This window comes from Cicer arietinum, chromosome 2 (genome assembly GCF_000331145.2).
Source record: "Cicer arietinum cultivar CDC Frontier isolate Library 1 chromosome 2, Cicar.CDCFrontier_v2.0, whole genome shotgun sequence".
NCBI lineage: Eukaryota > Viridiplantae > Streptophyta > Magnoliopsida > Fabales > Fabaceae > Cicer > Cicer arietinum.
The window spans coordinates 38,576,707-38,593,130 of record NC_021161.2 but is presented as its reverse complement, the minus strand read 5'-3'; the positions used below and the strand labels follow the sequence as shown (position 1 = coordinate 38,593,130).

At 34.0% G+C, this 16,424-nt stretch overlaps 1 protein-coding gene across 7 annotated transcripts in view; it reads right to left on the bottom strand.

Moving 5' to 3' along the window:
- Positions 1-13,810, bottom strand: part of LOC105851415 (uncharacterized) — a 33,858-nt gene extending 20,048 nt beyond the window's left edge. Inside the window, exons 1-3 of one of the 7 annotated variants that reach the window (XM_073365037.1) lie at positions 10,772-12,910; positions 9,793-9,958; positions 7,673-8,342 (exon numbers count right to left, since the gene is read on the bottom strand). In XM_073365037.1, the coding sequence (XP_073221138.1) occupies positions 8,338-8,342; positions 9,793-9,958; positions 10,772-11,038 (438 nt within the window). In that variant the 5' untranslated portion in view covers positions 11,039-12,910 and the 3' untranslated portion in view covers positions 7,673-8,337. Of the gene's footprint in view, positions 1-7,672; positions 8,343-9,792; positions 9,959-10,771; positions 12,911-13,126; positions 13,197-13,285 lie in introns of those variants that run through there. The other 6 variants (XR_012161910.1, XR_012161908.1, XR_012161907.1 and 3 more) reach the window with 6 other exon arrangements.
- Positions 13,811-16,424: the final 2,614 nt, after the last annotated feature.

The window sequence follows — 16,424 nt, the reverse complement described above, 5'->3', positions numbered from 1 at the left end:
TTTTAAAAATAAGATCTCAATCCAAGATTGATCTTGGCAGTGATGAAGATCGATCTTGGTTTTGTTGAAGATCAATCTTGGTTTGCTTTAAAAAACAGTAAAATCAATTTTATCAAAATATGATTTATTTCAGCATAAAATAAACAAGGATAGAGATAGAGAGATTACGCAAGTATTTTATCTTGGTTCCCCCAAACACGGATTGCGTCCAGTCCTCACAAGAGTGAGATTATCCACTATGTGCTTAAGGGCAAGATTGTTCTTGGTTATTACACTTTTTTCACAAATCAATCTTGATCTTTACACAGTTCCTACCCTTCTACCTAGAAAGGATTTCTTCAGTTCTACCTTACTGTTTTGGAAAAGCTTTAACAAGTTACCTTTCAAAACGTAAAAGGATTTTTGCAATTTACTCAAGATTTGACAAAATAACCTTGAGTTACAAAGTAGAGGATTTCAGACTATTTAGAATCTGGATATTTACTCAACTCTTGTTTGAGAAATATATTCTGTAAATAGAGCTCAGTTATGAATGATTCTTACACAACATAGAGATTAAAAGACAACAAACTATAAGAGAGATATTGAGACACTTGAGTATGATTGAAATGATTGATCTTTGCTTGGCACTTTGAGTTGTATTTTGTTCTTCATCTTGAAGCTGCATTTATAGACTTCAAGACAACTTGGGACAACTCATATGACCGTTGAAATAGGGCCAGCTGTCATGAGATAGTTGTTGGATAAAGTCTGCCAAAAGCAAGAGTGATCACAACTACATCGAAGATCGATCTTGAGAACTAGAATTGATCTTCGAATTTGTGATGATCTATTCTATACTTTGTGATTGTGTTAGATGTCTGAGTTGAGTGTTTGCTTTTGTTTTAATTACGTGTGCATGTTTGGAAAAGTACAATCAGTGGTGTACTTTACATCTTGTAGCCTTGTACTTGCACTTGCCTCTTTTGAAGAATGATCTTGTATTATTCCTTTATTGAAGCATGTCTTTGATTCTTCAATTTCTGGAACAGATGTTATTCAAATTGATCTTTTGCTGATTCTATATGAGAATATAAGATGAATGATGTTTCCAAGATTGATCTTTTTACAAGGAAACTGATTATCCTTGTTTATGCCATAAACAAAGATCGTTCTTCGTTTCTTAGCAGAAGGTCAAGATCAATCTTCGTTTTCCTGAATAGCTTTAAGATCAATCTTTATTTTCCAGAATCAATCTTCGTTTTCCAGAACTGCTTTCTTTGATCTGATTTGTGATGTTTGATACCTATCTTGTTTTAACATTCTTAAAAACACATGTTAAATATCAAAGCATTTAGAATCATAATTAATAATCTTTTGTTTTATTATCATCAAAACATTTAATTGAGATTTTGTCTTAACAATCTCCCTTTTTTTGATGATGACAAAACATGTTAATTTAGATTTTTAATTTGATTCTAATAATAATTCAGACGATTTTTAATCAAAAAACTCCCCCTCAACATGTGCTTAGCATTTGAACCAAAAAATGATATTTCATTCATGTCACAAAAAAAAAAGATCTTTCGATCATTACATTTTGGTTCAAAAACAAAAAAAAAGTACAATTAATTATAGACAGATCAATGTTTAAAATCTAAGGTAATTTCTCCCCCTTTGTCACATCAAAAAGGATCAGGAGAATAAAACTAAAGTAGTGACTTAAAATGACAGAGACGGGGAAGACCCTTCAGATGACGGAGACAAAGAAGGCCGAGGGATGGTTGGAAATGATGGAGGAAGATTTAACATAGGTGGTTCAAGACCAAGCTTTTGGGCAAGCTGATTTGCCATGCAGTCACGCAGAATTGCCTGCTCCTTATCTTGATGAGCTTGGCGTGCAATGATAGTTTGTAGAGCATTAAAAATTCTGGGAATATTCTTGTAAGCCAATGATGACTCCTTGTCTAGTTTCGTCCTTTTTGAGGGACATTGTTGAGTATCCATGGGAGTATTGTTGGAGGGAGCAACAGATGTACAAAAGGTAGATAAAGTAGCAAATGTGGTGTTGATTGGAGGAATAGAGGTGGAAGCTGAGTGATGGGGATGAGGAATAGATGGACCAATGGTATCTAAATCAGGAAAAGCCAAGTATTGGCTTATCCCAAATAGGGAAGAAGATGCAGTTTTCTGAGGTGAGAAAAATACATGAAACATTTTTGAAGTGTTTTGGACAGATAGTGTGGGACATAAGTGGTATTGGGATGATAGATTTGTGAATGATGGAATTGTGGAAGTGGCAGGATTCAAGTGTGGGGAAACATCAGGAAATGAGGAGCGTTCTTCAGTATTTAGGTTAGGGGAAGAACATTCTTAGGGTTCAGTCGGGTTATGTGCAGCAGAGAGTTGTTCAGTCCGTTTGCGTTTGCTTGAGGATGGAGTGAAAGCAGATTGTGATGAGGGCGGGATGGTGGGGAGTTGTTTCATATGGGAGAGATTTTTGGTGGAGAACTTGGAAATCTTGAGAGTTGAGGATTCGGTGGAAAGTGGAATCTCAAAATGTTGGAAATTTTTTGACAACACCATTCCATAAGGGACAATATTGCGCTTATAATCCGATTGCAGCAATCATATGTTGGATTATCAAAAAAGGCAGATTTAACTTCTTATAGTGAAGAAGATGATAAATGACAAGTGTGTCATTATCAAAGACGAATTCGTGATTGCCACAATGAGGGAAAATGTTGTGTTGGCTTATGTTGTTAAAAATTTTGGGCAGAGGTTTCAAATCAGCAGAAAGGCATTTTGTGGATCCATCAACAAAAAGCTCTTGAAACACTTCATCTTTTGAAATGTTTAAGGCATTGTACCAATCTTTGCCATAGATTGTTAAACCTTCAGATGGAATGTTCAAAATATCAGCAAGGATTATAGGATCAAGTCTAATTTCAACACCTTTTAGGGTTGAAACTATGAGCGACTTGTCTTCAAAAGCTTCAGCTTTGCAGTAAAAAGCTCTAATGACTTTTGGGTAGTGACAGTCAGAGATTTTCAGAAAATCCGTCCAGCCAAGAGCATCAGTATGATGCTGGATTGAGAGCCCTTCAAGTGGTAATTTTTCAAAATCAAACCCCCTGCCAATACCAATAGGACGTTGAGCCCATTTTTCAGAAAATACTTGTTGGATTTTGGAAGATATTAGAGGCGGAATGAGGATTTTTGAGGAAGAGTGTTTAGGAAATGATTTAGGGTTTGTTGTGGTGGGACCCTTGGTGCTTTTCTGAGTGGAAGATTTAGGAGAAGAACGTTTGTTGGTTGGTTTTTTGGTGAAAGAACGTTCGTGGGGTGAAGGCTGAGAAGGGGAAGATCGTTCCTTAGGAGGAGAAGATCGTTCATGAGGAGTAGAAGATCGTTCCTGAGAAGGGGAAGATCGTTCTTGTGGAGGTTTTTCTGGGTTTGTTTAGGGATTTGAAGTTTTTTGGAGGCCAAAAACTGGGAGAGTGTGGAGGGAGATTTGGATTTAGGTTTTCGTGGTTTTGATTTGGTGGTTGTGTTTTTGGTTGAAGGGTGTTTTGAAGAAGATTTTTGAGATGGAGATATGGGGTTTGGCATTTCTGGGGAGTTTGAAAGATGTGGGGACAGTGGTTTGGTTGGTTGAGGTGTAGGAGCAGTTGGTGGATTGGAGTTACGTTGAGGGGACGAGGGTTCATCATCAGAAATCATGTATATGGTGTTGTCTACTTTGTTGTTTTTGGATGTCCCGACTCCTGCGAGAATGCGTATTGATCTTCATTGAGAAAATGAGGTGTCTAAGCTAGGGTTCGTAGTGGTGCGAAGATGGGGTGGGCATTGACTAACAGAAGGGGTGGGGCATTGATATAAAGGAGGAAGCTTAGTGGAAAGAGGTTGAGGACATGGTTCTGGGGAAGAAGATAGGTAGTCTGAAAAAGTTTTTTCAGAGGATGAATGGGGAGGTGTTGGTCTGGGTGGAGGAGATGCATAACGAGCTGGGGATGGTGAACGAACTGGAGGTGAGGAGGATGATGATGGTAATGGTGATGTGGGATTTTTGTGATCCCTGGTTTTGGTACAAGCCATTTTTGATGAAGAGGAAGGTAGAGAATGAGTTCTTGAGAGAAAAGAGAATTTGAATAGTGAAAGAGGAAAAATATGACCGTTTTGATTTGAGTGCAGTTGATTAAGAAGGGGATGAAGTGCCACGCGTGAGATTGATCGGATGAGGCAGTTGAGCATTGGGAAGGAGAAGAGAGAAAACATGTAGCTGGGCAAATCATGAGTAATTTTAACAGTTAGTGATGATGAGGAACGAAGATCAATCTTGAGTGGTTAAGCAAAAACGAAGATCGTTCTTCGTTATAACCAGAATGTTCTGGTTTGTGTGTTAACGATCCTGACCATGATTTTTCATGATTTTTAAGCATTCTTTGATGGAATTAAAAGTTTCTTCAACAAGGGGTTTTGTAAAAATGTCAGCTAACTGATTATTTGTATCAACAAAAATTAATTCAATTTCCTTTTTACTCACATGATCCCTATTAGGTACTCCCATATTCCAATATATTGTGATAATACTGGTGCTATTAATTTATCTAAGAATCCTATTCAACATTCAAGGTCAAAGCATATTGAAATAAAACACCATTTTATTAGGGATCATGTGAGTAAAAAGGAAATTGAATTAATTTTTGTTGATACAAATAATTAGTTAGCTGACATTTTTACAAAACCCCTTGTTGAAGAAACTTTTAATTCCATCAAAAAACGCTTAAAAATCATGCAAAATCCTGGTCAGGATCCTTAAAAACGCAAACCAGAACATTCTGGTCATAACGAAGAACGATCTTCGTTCTTTTAACCACTCAAGATTGATCCTCGTTCCTCATCAACACTAACTGTTAAAATTACTCTTTTTACTGAAACAACTGCTACTTTTAAAAAGTAACGACTACTCATGATTTGCCTAGCTACATGCTTTCTCTTTCCCCCTTCCCAATGCTCAACTACCCCATCCAATCAATCCCACGCGCGACACTTCATCCTCTTCTTAATCAACTGCATTCTAAGCAAAACGGTAATCCTCTTCCTATTCCACTATTCAAATTCTCTTCTCTCTCAGAACCCATCAATCTTCCTTTCCCTTCATCAATCTTTTGTTCTTAAAAAAAAAAAAGAAAATGGCTCGTACCAAAACCAGGGCTCACAAAAATCAAACATCACCACTACCATCATCATCCTCCTCACCATTAGTCTGTTCACCATCCCCAGTTCGTTCTCCATCTCCTCCACCCATACCAACACCTCATCATTCATCCTCTGACAAAACGTTTTCAGACTACCTATCTTCTTCCCCAGAACTCTGTCCTCAACCTCTTTCAACTCAGTTTCCTCCCTTATATCAATGTTCCACCCCTTCTGTTTCTCAATGCCCACCCCATCTGCGCACCACTATGAACCCTAGCTCCAGCACAACATCTTCTCAACGAAGACCAATGCTCATACTAGCCGGCATTGGCACTTCCCACAACAAACAGGTGGACAACACTATTTACACGATTTCTGATGATGAACCTTCATCACCTCCAACTCACCCCAATCCCCAAACGGCTCCTACACCACTGTCTCCACATCATTCAAAATCCCCAAAAATACCAAACCCTAAATCATCATCTCAAAAATCCTCTTCTAAACAGCATTCACCTAAAAACACACCACAAAAATCGAAACCCAGACAACCTAAATCCAAATCTCCATCCACACTCTCTCAGTGTTTAGCCTCGAAGAAGCTTAAAATAAAAAATAAAAAAATCAGAAAAAACCTCCTCAAGAATGATCTTCCCCTCCTCAGGATCGATCTTCCCCTCCTCAGGAACGATCCTCTCCTCCACCAGAATGTTCTTCACCTCAGACTTCACCCCAAACACGTTCTTCAACCCAGAAAACCAACAAGGGTCCCACCGAAACAAACCCTGACTCCTTCCCTAAACACTCTTCTTCAAAAATCCTCATTCCATCTCTAATTTCTACCGAACTCCAACAAGTCTTTTCTGAAAAATGGGCTCAACGCCCTATTGGTATTAGACGTGTTTTTGATTTTGTAAAACTACAACTTGAAGGGCTCCCCATCCAGCATCATACTGATGCCCTTGGATGGACGAATTTTTTGAACATTTCTGATTGCCATTATCCACAAGTCATTAGAACTTTTTATTGCAAAGCTGAGGCTTTTGAAGACAAGTCTCTTATAGTTTCAACCCTGAAGGGTATTGAAATTAGACTTGATCCTGTGATCCTGGCTGATATTTTGAAACTCCCTTCTGAAGGTTTAACAATTTATGGCAAAGATTGGTACCAGACCTTAAACATTTCAAAGGATGAAGTGTTTCAGGAGCTCTTTATTGATGGATCCACAAGATGCCTTTCTGCTGATTTGAAACCTCTGCCAATTTTTTTTAACAACATCAGCCAACATAACATATTCCCTCACTGTGGCAGTCACGAATTCGTCTCTCATATTGACGCCCTTGTCATATATCATCTTTTTCATTGCAAGAAGTTAAATCTGCCATACCTAATAATCCAACATATGATTGCTGCAATCAGAAAGGATTATAAGCGCAATACTGTTCCTTATGGCATGATGTTTTCAAAATTTTTCCGGCATTTTGAGCTCCCACTTTCAACCGAATCCTCAGTTCTCAAAATTTCTAAATTCTCCACCAAAAATCTCTCTCATATGAAACAGCTTCCCGCCGTTCCACCCTCAACACAACCTGTTTTGACACCATCATCGAGCAAACGTAAACGGACTGAACAAATCTCTGCTGAACACCGCATAACTGAACCTCAAGAACGTTCTTCCCCTCACCTACATACTGAAGAACGTTCTTTATTTCCTGATGTTTCCCCACAACTGAATCCTGCCACTTCCACAATTCCATCATTCACAAATCTATCATCCCAAGACCACTTTTGTCCCACACTGTCTGTCCAAAACATTTCAAAAATGTTTCCTGTATTTCTCTCACCTCAGAAAACTGCATTTTCTTCTCTCTTTAGAATAAGCCAATACCTGGCTTTTCCTGATTTAGATACCATTGGTCCATCTATTCCTCATCTTCACCACTCAGCTTCCACCTCTATTCCTCCAATCAACACCACCTTTGCTACTTTATCTACCTTATGTACATCTGCTACTCCCTCCAACAGTACTCCCATGGATACTCAACAACGTCCCTCAAAAAGGACGAAACTGGACAAGGAGTCATCACGGGCTTACAAGAATATTCCTAGAATTTTTGATGCTCTACAAACTATCATTGCGCGTCAAGCTCATCAAGGAGTCCCGCAGGCTATTCTGCGTGACTGGATGACAAATCAGCTTGCCCCAAAGCTTGGTCTTGAACCACCTATGCTGAATCCTCCTCCAGCATTTCCAGCCATCCTTCAGCCTTCCTTGTCTCCGTCCTTTGAAGGGTCTTCCCCGTCTCTGTCATTTTAAGTCACTGTTTTAGTTTGATTCTCCTGATCCTTTTTTTTTGTGACAAAGGGGGATAAATTACCTTAGATTTTAAACATTGATCTGCCTATAATTAATTGTACTTTTTTGTTTTTTTAACCAAAATGTAATGATCAAAAGATCTTCTTCTTTTTGTGACATGAATGAAATATCATTATTTGGTTCAAATGCTAAGCACATGTTGAGGGGGAGCTTTTTGATTAAAAACCTTCTGGATTATTATTAGAATCAAATTAAAAATCTAAATTAACATGTTTTGTCATCGTCAAAAAGGGAGAGATTGTTAAGACAAAATCTCAATTAAATATTTTGATGATAATAAAACAAAAGATTAATTAAAGATTATTAATCATGATTCTAAATGCTTTGATATTTAACATGTGTTTTTGAGTATGTTAAAACAAGATAGGTATCAAACTTCACAAAGCAGATCAAAGAAAGCAGTTCTGGAAAATGAAGATTGATCTTTAAGCTATTCAGGAAAAAGAAGATTGATTCTGGAAAACGAAGATTGATCTTAAAGCTATTCAGGAAAATGAAGATTGATCTTGACCTTCTGCTGAGAAACGAAGAACGATCTTCGTTTATGGCATAAACAAGGATAATCAGGTTCCTTGTAAAAAGATCAATCCTGGAAACATCATTCATCTTATATTCTCATATAGAATCAGCAAAGGATCAATCTGAGTCACAATTGTTCCAGAATTTGAAGAATCAAAGACATACTTCAATAAAGGCATAATACAAGATCATTCTTCAAATGAGGCATTTACAAGTACAAGTTTACAGGCTGTAAAGTACACTTAAGTTGTACTTCAATTCTAACCTGCACGCAAGAAGTCATCTCAGTCAGCTGACAACAATCACAAAGTACAGAACATATGATCACAAATTCGAAGATCAATCCTGGTTCTCAAGATCGATCTTGGATGCAGCTGTGATCACTCTTGTTTTTGGCAGACTTTATCCAACAACTTTTTCATGACAACTGGCCCTATTTCAATGACCATATGAGCTGTCCCAAGCCTTCTTGAAGTCTATAAATGCAGCTTCGAGATGAAGAACAAAAGACCACAGAAGGCGCCAAGCAAAGATCAATCATTTTAATCATACTCAAGTGTCTCTATATCTTTCCTACAGTTTGATGTTTCTTTTTTTTAATCTTTGTGTTGTGTAAGAATCATTCACAACTAAGCTCTATTTACAGAATATATTTCTCAAACAAGAGTTGCGTAAATATCCAGATTCTAAAATAGTCTAAAATCCTCCACTTTGTAACTCAAGGTTATTTTGTCAAATCTTGAGTAAAATTGCAAAAATCTTTTTATGTTTTGAAAGGTAACTTATTAAAGCCTTTCCAAAACAGTAAGGTAGAACTGAAGAAATCCTTTCTAGGTAGAAGGGTAGGAATCATGTAAAGATCAAAATTGATATGTGAAAAAAGTGTAATCACCAAGAACAATCTTGCCCTTGAGCACATAGTGGAAAATCTCACTCTTGTGAGGACTGGACGTAACCCCTGTTTGGGTGAACCAGGATAAAATACCTGCGTAATCTCTCTATCTATATCCTTGTTTATTGTATGCTGAAACAAATCATATTTTGATAAAATTGGTTGTATTGTTTTTAAAGCAAACCAGGATTGATCTTTTACAAAACCAAGATCGATCTTCATCACTGCCAAGATCAATCTTGGGTTGAAATCTTATTTTTAAAACAGAATTTTTAAAAAGGGACAATTATAATTCAAACCCCCTTCCTTATAATTGATATTTCTACTTCACATATTTCACCTAAACTGGTGGTTTTGATGGGAACAAAAAGATCAATGTGAAGTAATTCAAGAGATTTTTTGGTTGATATAAAACTTTTTGAATGAAAGCTAGTTTTCACTTGTTTTCCTTTTGCCAAAGCTTTACAAATCTTATCTTTTTCAAAACTTATTTTAGAAAGTCCTCTAACAAGATCTAAATCTGAAAGTTTTGAAATTGTTTTCATACTCAAATGTCCAGTTCTCTTATGCCATATCCATTTGTCTTTATTTATGGACATGAGGCAAGATTCAACTGGTAATTCTTCAATGTATAAAATATAAAGATTTTTCTTTCTAGATGCAGAAAATATGATTTCTCCAGAATTTGCCATTCTCACTTCACATATGTTTGGTTTAAAAACAACTTCAAAACCATTATCACAGAGTTGACTAATGCTGAGAAGATTATGTTTTAATCCTTCAACATATTGAACATCATTGATTTTAGCAGAATTTATTTTACCTATGGTTCCTTTTCCTTTGATCTTAGCTTGATCGTTGTTTCCAAATGTTACGGACCCTCCATCCTTTTTGATAAATGACATGAAGCAGTTCTTGTCACCCGTCATATGCCTTGAACATCCACTGTCCAAAAACCATGGCCTTTTCTTGACATCTTGAGATCCATCCTGCATAGTGTGTTATATCGTTCTTAGGTACCCACTTGATTTTGGGTCCTGAGGAGTTAGCTTTAAAATTTGGTTTCTTACTGTTAAATGATTTCTCAGAATGATCAGTTTTAGACTGAGAAGAATCTTTAGTGTTTTTTGAAACTGGTTTAAAAAACTGAATGTTAGTTGTTTCTGATAAGCCTCCAGATCGATCTGAAGATCGTTCTTGCTTTTTCAGTTTTTCAAAAAAATTTGCTTTTACTGTCAAATGTTCTTCTTTTATGAGGATTCTTCTATTCTTGTTTTTGTTATCCTTTTTTTTTTAAAGTAACATGCAAATTCTAAATGTCCAATTTTGTCACAATATGAGCATTTGATTTTGCATTTTCCTTCTTTCTGTTCAGGAACAAAAAAAGTTTAATACATTTTAGTTTTTTGAGTTTTGTCAAAACCAAGCCCAGCTTTATCAAATATCCCTATTTGGGATCCCATGATTTTTTGAAATGTCTCGGTAGCTTTAATAAAAATTTTCAAATCATTCTTAAGAGTTTCAACTTCAGCCTTGGGAAAACCATTATTTGTTTGAGATGAAGATCGATCTTGGCTTTCTGTTTTTTCAGTTTCCAGATTTCTAAGTTGGGAATCCTTCAGATTTTGAATGATCTCTTTAAGTTTATCATTCATAACCTGAATTTTCTCTTTCTCTTCTTTTTCTTTGTGAAATTTTTCTTTAAAAGAACTACATTTTTGAATGAGAAAGTTTGAATCATTTAACAAATTATCAAATTCAATTTCCATTTGTTTGCATATAAGACATGGTTCATAATTTACCTCTGTTTCTTCAATGTTTGCCATTAAACACAGATTAGCTTCTTCAGGTTCATCTGTTTCTGATTCATCAGATTCATCCCAGGTTGCCATCATAGACTTCTTTTTGAAAGGAAATTTCTTTGGTCCTTTTTTGTTTGATGGACATTCAGTTTTATAATGTCTTTGTTTGTTGAATCCAAAGCAAGTGATTTTGCTTTTATCAATCTCAGTCTTGAAGTCCTTGTTGTCTGGAGAACCCTTTTTGATCTGATCTCTTATCCTCATCATTCTTTGTATTTTCCTTGTGAGAAGAGCAATTTCTTCATCAACATCTTCTTGGCTATCTTATGAATCACTTTTCTCATTTGTTTGTTGAATGTTTGGTGAGGTTTAAGATGCTTTTAAGGCTATTACTTTACTTTTCTTTACAGGTTTATCTTCCAGTAATAGTACTTCATGTGCCCTTAGAGTTCCTATAAGTTCTTCTAGGGCCAATACTTCTAGATTCTTTGCTTGACTTATAGCTGTCACCATTGGTCTTCATATGATTGGAAGACATCTCATGATTTTTCTTACCCTGTCTTGTACTGAATAAGCTTTGCCAAGGGAACGCATTTCGTTCACTATAGTTATGAACCTTGAGTACATTTCATCGATTGTTTCTCCTTCATTCATTTCAAATAATTCGAACTTTCGGATACCAATGTCAATTCTTGTTTCCTTAACATGACTTGTTCCCTCATGGTGAGTTCACAATGTGCCCCATACCTTCTTGGCCGTATCACATTCATCTACTTTTTCACTTTCTTCCCTACTTAAAACACATGATAAAAACAGTTGAGCTTTTGAGTTTAAGAGTACCTTGGATTTTTCATCTGTTGTCCAATCTGTTTCTTTCTTTTCAGCTGATGTTGGATCGTTTTGATCTATTCTTGGTATAAAGTCTCCATCTGTGATGATTCTCCACATACCCGTATCTTGTGATTTTAGAAACAACTGCATTTTGCCTTTCCAGAAGTAATAATCTGAGTCATCGAAGTATGGTAGTCTGTTTGAAGACCCTCCTTCAGCTATGTATTTAGCTTTTGACATTTTTCTTCCTGAATCTTTTGCTCTAACACTTTTTGGGTGTTTAAATCTTAGAGATTGGCTTTGATGCCAATTGAAGTAGAAATGTCAATTATAAGGAAAGGGGTTTGAATTATAATAGTCCCTTTTAAAAAATTATGTTTTAAAAATAAGATCTCAATCCAAGATTGATCTTGGCAGTGATGAAGATCGATCTTGGTTTTGTTGAAAATCAATCTTGGTTTGCTTTTAAAAAACAGTAAAATCCATTTTATCAAAATATGATTTGTTTCAGCATAAAATAAACAAGGGAAAAAAGTAAAGTATTTTGATATGTGATTTCAAAAGTGGGGGATTTTAATTACAAATCCTAAAAACTAAGATATATTGGTAAAAATTCCCACTTCTTGACTCATAGTTAATAATTTATTTAGCAAATTTTCATCACCCCAAGAATGTAATTTTTTGTCTTCCTACTTTAGCATTTGACAAAAATGAAATTTTCACGTCTACCGTACCTCTGCCAGCTATAGAAACCTAAGTCTATCTTCATTATATGAGTCTGAATTCAGACCTACTACCATAACTCTTATTTTATTACCAACTCAGACCTACTTTTCCATTGGAAATTGATAAAAGGGATTCATTTATTAATTTTAGACCTACTTTTCCCTTTGACATTAATTACACATCAAAATTTATTGACTCAAATGTACAAGAGAGTGCATATGAGGCAGACATGTAGCCAATAATCTTACAGGCATCTGTTGTTTCATTTCCAAGAGAGTGTTTTTAAGTGAAAACATTTACTGTAATTCTTAAAAACAATTATTCAAACATTTATTTCTGATTGAGTGTTGATTTCTTATTTAAATATTTATTGTAATTTATTACTCAAATATTTAAAAATATTTTCACATTTAAAAAAAATAATAAATTTATTGTATCTTCTATTTTAAAATTATTACCTCATTAAATTATTGCACACAGATTAATAAAATGATAAACTAAATTAAGATGATGATGATTTTACTAACTTGTTTTTATTAATTATTGATATATTTTTTCATCTTAAATGCAAAATGAATGAAGAATAATAATTTGATAGTAATATATATAATATTATTTAGAGTATAAACTAAAAGAAAAAAAAATGAAAATTTCATTAAAAACTAAAAGTGACGTTTTTTGTGTGTAAATTTGATAATTATGTAGTATATGACATATAGAGGATTTTTTATGAATTTTTGTTTATAATGCACTTAATATTAAAGATAATTATCCCATATAGAGGAGTATTGTGCTTACCCCACTAATGCATTGAAGAATAACTAGATACAAACTCTCCAATTGAATTTTTTTGGCTATTCTGTGCAACCTAACCGTAATCAAATAACATTACTACGCTATCCAATTCGTTTCATAATATAACTAAAAATAAATAAAAAAAAATGAATGAAATATTACCTTTTAAAAAAGAGAGTGCAACAACATGACGATATGCAAAGAGTGCAAAAATATAAATACCTCGAACCAAAATGACCCTTGATAAAACTTGCATCCCAGTTGAAAACATTTGCACCAAAACCATGCTTAAAAAGGATTTCGAAGAATTGAACCATTCCTTCACCATACTTTTCATGCTATATTTTCTCTCCTCATTTCACTCGTTGGCATTGTGATCTTTAATTTGTCATATGAACACTGATACAAGAATATGAAGCAAATAACAAGATGTTTTTGTTTGGTATATAGGTTAGGTGTGAAAAGAATGGTATTTGAAAACCACCATGTAAATTCTCAAGTGGACAAAGAAATGCTTTTCTAAAAAGAAACTCAATACATGGTTTTATAGCTTAGGTGAAAACCATGGGTGACAAGAAAGGAAATAGTATTTGAGTTTCTTTGATATATATATGTATATATATTTATTTTCCTATTTTATTCAAGAAAGGAAAAGGTCCACAGAAATTTTGTTGATTAAAATTTGAAATTGAAATCATAGTATTTTTGTGAATGTAGAGTACGGCTAATCTTCAATGTTGAAGGTACATTTAATTAATAGAGTACCTCTTTTGATAAATATTCATCTTGACTTATCGAATGAAACCGAATTTCGACAAGAGGCTCAATTTTGAAACCATAGTTAGTACTTAGTACTAGCAACCTAAATTAATTACATTTTTCTTACCAATTAACTCTATATCTTATAATAAAAGCATACCATATTAGGTCCCTCCTAAACATCATTAACAACAAAACAAAAGATAATTTATTATCAAAATCGAACTACTTGTCTTTGTTTGGTTAACTTACATCACATGCAACATGAAATTTTTGGATTCATATGAATAATTATAAGCACCTATATTGAGTAATGAAGACAAGTCAACTCAACAGCTCATGAATCCTATCCTTTTCCTAATTTTATCTTGTTCTGTTAGATAATAGTCCCTATCACATGTACAATGATACGATTCTGAGTTTGAAATACAAATAATACTACTAAAACTATTTACAAAATTTTACCATGGAACTCCACATTTATATTCTTATTCCATATATTATACAATTTTTTTTTATTTTACTAAATTTAAGTTGGATTTTAGAAAATTTTTAAAAGTATTTTCTGAAACAGATGTATAAGAATGATAACAAAGTTAAAAAATTTAAAATTTGTGTAAATAATTTTTAATAATGTTCTAAATATACTTGTAAAATATCATTAAATAACTTAAAAGTTAAGGAATGTTTTGTTCTACTGAGGACTAAAATATTTATAGAATAATTTTGTAGGATTAAAAAATGTAATTTTTTTTATAAAGATAAAAATAAAAATTTCAAAATTTTATAAAGACTTAAAAATTATTTAAACTATAAAGAATATTATTTAGTTCGACATAGTGTTTTGCTGCTCCTGTGTATCGCTCAGTATAATAAAAAAATCAAAACTACATAATTCTAAAGAAAATAATGTTTGTTGATTTATTTATTTTACCGCTTATGTCTGGATAAATCACGTTTTACCGCTTATGTCTGGATAAAATCTAAATTAAAGAGATTTAAATAGATTAGTTTGCATGATTTGATAGGAAGATTCCAATAGCATAATTATTACTTATTATTTTTAACAAACTGTTATTAATTATTTTATACTCTATAAAATATTACATTAAATAATTTCTTTTTTATATATTTGCATTTTTTCTAAAATCCTTCTATAAATATATGATTTTCTTCAAACAATTATTTGAACTTTCATATAACAAAGATTATTCACTTTTAAAGAAAATATTAATTGTAGGAGCAATGCTTTTATTTATCTAAAAAATTCTTTTGATATGTGCGCTTACATTGCTATCAATGCACAATGCTCATGGAGAACATCTGAGTATTACTAACCGATTGAAAAACAATGTGGACTTAACCGTTCATTGCAAATCTGGAGATGATGATCTTGGAGTTCATGTTCTTCATCATGCTCACAACAAGAAAACATGGATTTTGTGAGGGCCAAAAGCCCTCACAAAGGGGAAAAAACAGCCACAAAGTAGGCATTTGTGGCGGCTTTAGGCAACCACAAATAAGATAGTCACAAACCTTTGTGGCGGCCAAAACAACCACAAAGTGTGCAAATTTCGTTGTCATTTGTGAGGGGAAAAGCCGTCACAAACGCCTGCTTTTGTGAGGGCATAGGCCGCCACAAATACCTCACTTTGTGAGGACTTAAGCCGCCACAAATGTTATGAATATCAACCATAGAACACGTATTGCAGACGTTTGTGTGCTCTTAGTTTCAAAACTTTTTCTTTTCAAAACTTTGAAACAACTTCAGAGGAATTCTAATTATAAAACGGATCAATCTTGTCATGATCCTCATTTGAAAAAACAAAAAATGGAGACACATTTCATTACAAATTATGAGTTGCAAATATGTCCAATAAAGGGTTTAACGAACAATAATAGAAAATTGTAAGATTTATGGGTCACATATGTAATTAATTAATAAAGTGTGTTAGGGTCATTATATAATTAGCCAATAAACTAGGGGTCAAATAAAATATAATAGTTTATGGCTAAAGAGCATAATCGTTATGAAAATTAATAGTGTAGATACCAGACAGTTTCTAATTTAATGAGGGGCTGAATTAGAAATACTGCAATTTGGGATATAACTAATAATAGTTATATATAGGGGTAGTGGTCCCCAAGGCAAACACAACAAGACTATTCAGTTTCACAAACCTAACGGAGATAACTCTTTGGTTCTCTCTATCCCCATCAAGAGAGCAAGATCTTCAGGGTGTTTTGCTGAGGAAGATCACCCAACCCATTGGCTCTGTCATCATCATCTCAGGATTTCATCAATGACAATTCCCACAGGTACACTTCCGCCCTTGGTTATTCACCATGTAATTGTATGGATTGTCAACAATTGGTATCAGAGCCTACCATGTTTAATTCATGATGAAATTCGGTTATTGTCTTTGTTTTAGGATTCAATTTGGGAATTTTGACATGATTGAAATCTTAGGGTTTGTAATTTGGGAATTTGGATATATAAATTACAAACTTATTGTCCATGTTTATAATTCTAGATTTTTTT